This window comes from Mytilus californianus, unplaced genomic scaffold (assembly GCF_021869535.1).
Source record: "Mytilus californianus isolate M0D057914Y unplaced genomic scaffold, xbMytCali1.0.p SCAF_1, whole genome shotgun sequence".
Taxonomy (NCBI): domain Eukaryota; kingdom Metazoa; phylum Mollusca; class Bivalvia; order Mytilida; family Mytilidae; genus Mytilus; species Mytilus californianus.
The window spans coordinates 10,000,001-10,008,340 of record NW_026262581.1 but is presented as its reverse complement, the minus strand read 5'-3'; the positions used below and the strand labels follow the sequence as shown (position 1 = coordinate 10,008,340).

Genomic DNA, 8,340 nt, shown 5'->3' with positions numbered 1-8,340 from the left:
TGCTCACTTAGGTTTTTGAAGTTTCAAGGTGTTCCATGTGAACTTTTGCTGTCACTTGATGTCTGTCTTTATTGATCTTCCTCATTAACTTTTTTTTAACAAAGTTTGGTCTGAACAATATTTTGCTTAAAGTTCATGATTGTTGTCCCTGCCAAACAACTAATCAATATGGTCGCTGTGGCTATATATATAACACATGTAAAATGGTAAAATGCAAGTAATTTTCCATTGTTTTGAACACTAATAATAGTCGACTGATAGAAATATTCAGAATGGCAAGATCTACCCGCTTTCAACTTCTACTGTCTCGCTACTGTTTGTACATCTGTCCATCTGCCTCAATAAAATATGTTTGAAATAGCCTACTGTATTACCCCTGTCTGTCTTTTTCTACATCTTTATATCTGTTTCTCCATCCATCATTCCACTGGTCCTTCCATCTATCCCACATACAAAGACTTAGTTTACCTAGTTAACTGCTTCTACATATTTTAAGATAGAGGTTTTATATTTTGATGAGTATTAGCAGAGACATATGATGTATATTATATGTCTCACATTTCACTTTCAGATATATTGATGATTTCCTGTCGCTCAATGACCCACATTTCAATGAATGCTTGAATCTCATATATCCTAGTGAGCTCCAAATGAAAGGATACTACGGAAACTAGAATGTCTGCTCCATATTTTGATCTTTTTCTCGATATTGACACCACAGGACGGTTTCAAACTAGAATTTATGACACGTGATGATTTCAACTTTCTCTTCTCAGCAATAGCATACCCTCTGCCCCATCGTATGAAGAATGTACATCTCAATTGATACGTTACCCTTTGCATGTTCACTCTATACGAATTGCATTTACAGAGGTGTGCTCCTTAAACGAAAACTGCTCCAACAGACTTTTACAGTCACCAACCCGAATTGCCTAAATAAAGGCAACAGTAGTATACCGCTGTTCGAAATTCATAAATCGATACAGAAAAAAACAAATCCGGGTTACAAACTAAAACTGAGGGAAACACATCAAATATAAGAGAACTACGACACAACAGAAACACAACATTAAAATGTAACGCACACAGAAACGAACTATAATATAACAATGGCCATTTTCCTGACTTGGTACAGGACATATTAAGAAAAAAATGGTGGGTTGAACCTGTTTTTGTGGCTAGCCAAACCTCCCGCTTTTATGGCAATGTTAAACTATAACATTAAAATGACAACATTACATGACAGGACTACAATACAAATAAATGGGAGAACATATAGGACAGAGAAACATACGAATAATAGCTAACAAAAGGTACCAGGTTTAAAAATTAATACGCAAGACGCGCGTTTCGTCCACACAAGACTAACCAGTGACGCTCAGATAAAAAAAAGTACGAAAGCCAAAACAAGTACAAAGTTGAAGAGCATTGAGGACCAAAAATTCCAAAAAGTTGTGCCAAATACGGCTAAGGTTATATGTCTGGGATAAGAAAATCCTTAGTATTTAGAATAATTCATACTTTTTCAAACAGTAAATTTATAAAAATGACTATATAATAGATATACATGATAACAACGAAGTGGCGACTAACTACAGAATAAAAACGGATACATAAAACAACATAAACTAGCACATAAAAATTCACAACCGAGTTAACCGATAGGATATTTCTGTGTCATAACTCACTGGTGACATGTTTCTCGGTCTAAGATCCCAGAAATGTCGTCTAATCTGTAAACTTACTGATTGTATCCTATTTCCGATTATAACATTTCGATTGAGAGCAGATTTGCACGACGAATGATATAGCAAGAGACGTTTACTCTATCGATACACCAGGTCTGGCTTTTGTTGGAGTCCGTCAGTTTTTGTTTTTTACTAATATTTGTATCTTCTCAATCAATTCATATGATTTGAACAGCGGTAAACTACTGTTGCCTAAATTATTAACTAACGGATTTAACCAACTTGAAACTTTAGAATTATCATTATATTCATTGGCCATAATCTATATTATAAACTCGAAAAATTCATTTGAAAGTAGCTTGAATCAACAAACCATACAGTATAATTAATTTTGGACTTATTAAAATCATATTTAACAGTGAGTATGTCTTTTGTATATTTGTAATATAAACGTCATTTGTTAAAGTGTTGGTTTCGGCCTTTATTTATCTGGTTTCTGTAACGACTTATTAACTGATTCGTAACAGTAGTTAAAAGTATATGCATGTAAATCAAATATATTAGAAAGTAGTGATTCTTGAAGCGACAGGTCTTCATAATTACATATAGGAAAAACATATAAAACAGAACTATGTCTAAAGACTGAATGTTTCTTGAGTAGCAAAATATAACCCCTAATGGTGTAAAATCACATAAAATTTGATGAAATTTGATAAATTCCAATTGACAGTACTAATATAAGATATGGCCGTAAGATGAACTTTTCTTTTCTTCATATAGTTGTCAAAACCATTAAGCCGAACCTTTTAAAATAGTGAAATTAACATCAACAGCAAAATCAAAATAATAATTTGACTAACAGTTGCAGTGCAATATCATACACTACGAGGATAATATGATTGTAATATAGACTTTGTACATATTAGACTGAGAAAAGTTATATAGCACTATTTAACAAACGTGTGCCATATACTAGTATAAGGTTATTGTATATCTAATAAAAAATTCGAAATATTTTACAGTCTTGTTAATATATTATTGTAAACCAAATAAACAGTTTTCATTTCGTATATAATATTGATAGCTTGATTTGTAACGACTATTGAAATCCTGGCTGAAGGTCATTAGTTGATTAGTTGATCTGTTTCAAATACAAATCCTTCGTAAGGTGTGATACAAAATATGGCATCTGTCTCATATCTTTACTCTCAGTATGTCCAGGCTCAAATGTCATAACTTTGCTATTTACTTTTGTTAAAACTCTGTAAATATCATCGTCTTCCTTGATGTTATGTAGCTCTTCTATTAGATGACGTAAAAATGGTGATGATGACTCTGTGTTAAGGAAAGATCTGTCACCTGTTGAAATGAATTCCGGACGTGAACAATTGAAATATTATAAATGCTATTCAATTTCCTTCTAAATCGTTTTTATGCAATGTAAGTAAAGAAACTAAAATTACATAGGTAGAACTGCCATCTTAAGCCAGCTGGTTTACATTTACATTGCTGATTTCAATGCCTGCACCAAGTAAGGAATATGATAGATGTCTTCCATTCGTTCCTGCGGCTGGCATAGTCGAACGTTTTATGATGTCATTTTATATGGACTTTCCTCTTTTTGAATTTACCTTAAAGTAATTTTAAGATACTTTTTTTCCACTTCGCTAGAATTGTCTTCCAATTAAACGAACTAATTTGAAATGTAAGCAAAAAGGTTGCCACGTACAGTTGGGATGACCTGGGACATTATATATATTGTTAGTAAACTATTCCAAGGGATGACTGACTTGATAACTCTGAAAAATCGTTAGGCACCGGCACCGACCATTTACCTGTTTTTGGGAGAGGGGGAATCATATTGTTTTTCTTTCTCGGGACAAACATTTTTTTCAGACTTCTAAACAACCTTTTTTTCTCTCAATAAAATACAAGAACAAGAATTTCAACGTTGTATTTATTGTTGTCATAATTTCAATGCAAAGACACGATTTTCACATCCCTTCATTAACAAATATTTTTACAATCATAGCCCAATCCGCTGCACAAAATGAATTCTGAGGCACGGAAAAAATAATAAATAAATATTTCGCTAAAGAATAGGTTTAAGATATGTTTTAGGAATTAAAGACAAATAGCTACAGATAACATAATGAATGTGTTCTCACCGGTTGGATTTTTCTCATTTGTCGTACATGTTAATGAACATAATAATAATAAGCATGCATTATTTTTTTACAGAGAAGACAAAGTGGTAGTGACTCCAAAGCCTTACCGTGTATTTGATTTACCCTTTCTCAATAAAATTATTACCAGGATCGGTTTTTATAATACTTTTTCCAGGTAGATATGTCAATTAAATTTTCATCAGTGTAGTCTAGTTTTTTTCTTGTGCTTGATAACGGATTTTGTTTAAAAGGATTGCAACCTTTTTTCCATACGAAAATCAATTATTATGTGACTTAAGTGCATTATATCTATAAGCTTCAAATTATATATTTGTGTTAAAAGTATATAACATTGAAAAAAAAAACGCAAGTAATAATCCATCTGTTAAAAACACTGAATAGCCATAAAAACAATTGTAGATATTTACTCTCTATAACACCAGCGCATGAGGCATGGACCCCTACCTGTTTTCATTCTTCTTTCTGTCTTTGTTTTTTTCATTGAATCCCCCCCCCCCCCCCCTATTTTATGCGTTCTCACCCTTACCCATGGATGCAATTTTACATAAATTTCACTGCCCCGGTTAATAGTGCTTTCCGTTCCCAACCCAATTTTCCATATTCTATAATTAGAGTGAAAAAATAAACATCGATTTAGCCGACAAAACAGAAAACAAGAGATATAAAAATGGGGATAATGAACATAAACTCAAATTGAGAAAAAAATAAAATGGAAAATGTTTCAGCTATACAAATTTAACAAAACACAACAATGTATTAGAAATGTGAGGTACAAACCTATTGACGTAGAATAAACTTCAAGGAAATCGGATTCATTGGGAATACGAACAGTGTCTGCATCATTTGGAATAGAAACTTTGTTTTTAAATGTGTCCGCAACAATAATATCTTCACCTTGTCTTGAATCTGGTCTTCTAGAACACTAGATTAATTGTAAAATAAATCAGTAAACACATGCTTGTTTTTTCAATAAAATGGAACTTGACAGGCCTATCTTTTAGCTTTATTTTATACTTGATAAAATTGCTGTCATTATTTCCGAACATGATCAAAAAGAAAAATAAATATCTGCGGGTTGTTTCGTTTTACCTAGCATTTTGCAAGGTGGTATTGCGGATTTTATGCTGTACAAACATACCTTTTACCTTTGAAAATCCATCTTTTCCTTTAATATTTCTCAAATTATGTATTGATATTTGTCTTTCGAGTTAGTTTGATTCACAATCGTTTTGATATTTAGATGTGTTTCAGTAGCCAAAAAATAATCAGTCAATCTGAATCATTCCTTGCCTAGAGTAGGGAGTTTATTATGATCCGAAAGCCCAGGTTGCATGCTCATAGAATTAATGTAATTTTTTTGAATAACATTTAGTAAAACGATCTACAGACTCAACAATATAACATTATTTATATGGGCAGATATGTTATATTCCTATACAGGAGGGAAAGGGAATTGCTCACTTTTGACCGAAATTCGAAGAGATCATAAAATACCACATAAGATTACCCGGGATATAATTTTTACTTAGTAAATAATTTAGTCATATATACTGTGTTGTTATGTGTTATATGTCTATACCTTAATATTTATCAAACAGTATAATTTTATTGATAACTAAGTTGATTTTTCATTATAAAGTTCATACATTATGTACCAGTCACTGTACTAAAAGTAAGGTTTAACTGTTTTGTTTAGGTCTCGAGCATATTTGGTGACGGTGATTCCAGATAATGTGATATGCGCACAGAAAACAGTATTAAAGTTTATTTAAATACAAAAAGGTTCTTGTTTCAGTCTTTGCCTGATAGACAACAATCGTTTAAATCAACGTCGGTCAATACAATGAAAAAACACTTAATAAATTTCGTGCATCCGAAGCGCTTTTCTGAATTAAACTTTTCCGGAAAATTTCAAACCTAATCATTTGAGAGCCACGGATGCATCAATATGAACTGAATGAATTATATGGCTAAAGGACAAAATTCATCTAAGGTGAACTGTGCATGAGGGAGTTGGAATTCTAGCTTATTATCAATTACGTAATATTTCTGGAGATTTTTGGAATTGTAGGTTATAAATCATATCAGTATTAAAGCAGTGGTTACTGAGCGGATGATAACATCGGTGTGAACAGTTAAGCAGCAGCATGGACCCAGCGCTTATAAATGAAAATAACACTTCATAAACTTCATACGTTCTAAGCGGTTTTCTGGATCAAAAAAGCTCTCAAATCAAAACATTCGAAAGCCAGAGATCAGAGATGTATAAATACGTGGATATATATATTATGCTGGTAAAATATAATTCATTTAGAACATTAGGCTCATGAAAAATAGACTTGAATACAGGCCTTTTCATCTTTATAGACACACATAACTTTGAACAAATGTAATATATTTACATTTAAATTTCTACCCAAAGCGACACTGAAGTAGGTTTCTCCAGCTAGTACTTCTGGAACCAACGGTGTCCTTGGTTCAAATCATACGACTTAAAATCACATTTCAAAAACTGTTTTTTGAAGTATGCATTAACATAAACGTTACCAATTTATCTGTACCAGATGCGCATTTAGAAAATTAATGTCTTTTCAGTAATGCTGAGGCCAAAATATATGAAAATCCAAAATCTTATACAAACATTGAAGAGTTGATAACATAAAAAAAGGAAAAACAGTAAAGCGTATCCCGAACATGAGATCAGGTTTATGTATGAAGGAGATATAATCCTTAATTCAAAATTTTTAAGAACGCAAATTTCAATGAAATAATAAACACATTTTCACGAATTACTGGCTACCGATATGGTTAAATTTTCGAGGACGAACAATCCACCAGCAGAGGTATCGAACCAGTGGATGCAATCGTGTTGGAAATATGATTATGTTATCGTGAAGATGATATAGTTATGCAATGCATGAGGGAGACTCCTTCCAAAATGTAAAATGATTTCCCAAATTTCAGCAATTTTCTATAAAACACAGTATCTACCTGTGGTAGTAAATTTTAAACCAGCTTATTTCAATATATATCTGTATTCTCAAGAATATTTCATATCAGTTTATAAGAAATTGGACACCCAATATCGGTATCACCAAATATTACAAACAAATGTCCAATCACTAAACATATATAAATATAAAATCTACTAAAAACAATTTAAGACCAATCTATTATGATTTTGTTTACATTGTTTACACTGGAAAACGAGTCCTCTCTTACGCATTCACATACATATTGTTCATTTGATGTTTCGTCGGAATCTTGGTTTTTTTATTTACTGTCCTCGAGATACATGAACATTAAAATAATATGAGGAAGCCATTAACAAATGTATTATGATAGTGCAGAAATTAATTACATGACAATAACAAAAACACAGGGCGATATCTAAAATTAACTTATATTACCTGGAAAATAAATATTTTGGGCTTAAGCATTAGCTCTGGACAGTTCTCTGCATTGAAGTAATTCATTACTGCTTTCATTTTTACACATGTATCTGTCATATACACGCTGTCCTCATTACCATGTGTCAACAAAGCGATGATCAGGCAGTCTGTTTTCGATAATTGGTTCTTGTCTTTCATAACTACAACAAAAACATACAAAAGCCTTTGTTCATACAAAATATATTATTCAATAATGAACATTCGAAAAAAAAAAAATTGACACACATTATACATTCTTTTTGTTTTGAATAGGTAAAAGAAACTTTATTTTTTTTTATCAACCACTTAATAAGTGAAAATTTCTATTTCTTCAAATTTCCACAGTTAAAACCTATCAATCAAATTATGATTGGGTTTTTTATAAGCTACCTCACCAAATAATCTATTTTCTTCACTCTCTTGTACCAAAGTATGTTTTTATTATTTTCATGTTTTGGCGCATCAATGTCTAACTTATAGAGATGAAAAATTGAATAGAAATCAAATATCCGGTTGATATATACACAAGTTGTATTTCAAATAGAGGACCCAGTATGGGCAAAATTAGTACAATCAGCATATTTTACATCACTGGGTCGATACCTCTGCTGGTGGACTATCAGTCCCCGAGGGTATCATCAGCTCAGTAGTCAGTACTTTGGTACTGACATGATTTAACAAACTTTTCTAAAATTGTCCGTTTTTAAATTTTGAAATTATTAAGAAACTAAGGTTTCAACTCCCTCAGGCAAAGCTGACTTTATATGAATTTGGATATTTATTTTAGGTATTTTTGTCATATAGCTCTTCAACGGTTTCGGAACTTATACATCCTTGGATTTCAAATGTTTGGCTTTGAGCGTTCCTGATGAAGGTAAATCCAGAAAAGCGCTTCGGACGAATGCAATTATTATACGTGTTGTTTTCAATGTTTTACATCACTGGGTCGATACCTCTGCTGGTGGACTATAAGTCCCCGAGAGTATCATCAGCTCAGTAGTCAATAATTCAGTATTGACATGATTATACAAA

General features: G+C 32.1%; 1 protein-coding gene across 1 annotated transcript in view; it reads right to left on the bottom strand.

The window, feature by feature from the left end:
- Positions 1-2,229: 2,229 nt before the first annotated feature.
- LOC127699807 (caspase-3-like) overlaps positions 2,230-8,340 on the bottom strand; it is an 11,250-nt gene continuing 5,139 nt past the window's right edge. The window contains exons 4-6 of the mRNA XM_052203171.1: positions 7,288-7,469; positions 4,655-4,799; positions 2,230-3,047 (exon numbers count right to left, since the gene is read on the bottom strand). Coding sequence (XP_052059131.1) covers positions 2,821-3,047; positions 4,655-4,799; positions 7,288-7,469 — 554 coding nt within the window. The 3' untranslated portion in view covers positions 2,230-2,820. The remainder of the gene's footprint in view (positions 3,048-4,654; positions 4,800-7,287; positions 7,470-8,340) is intronic.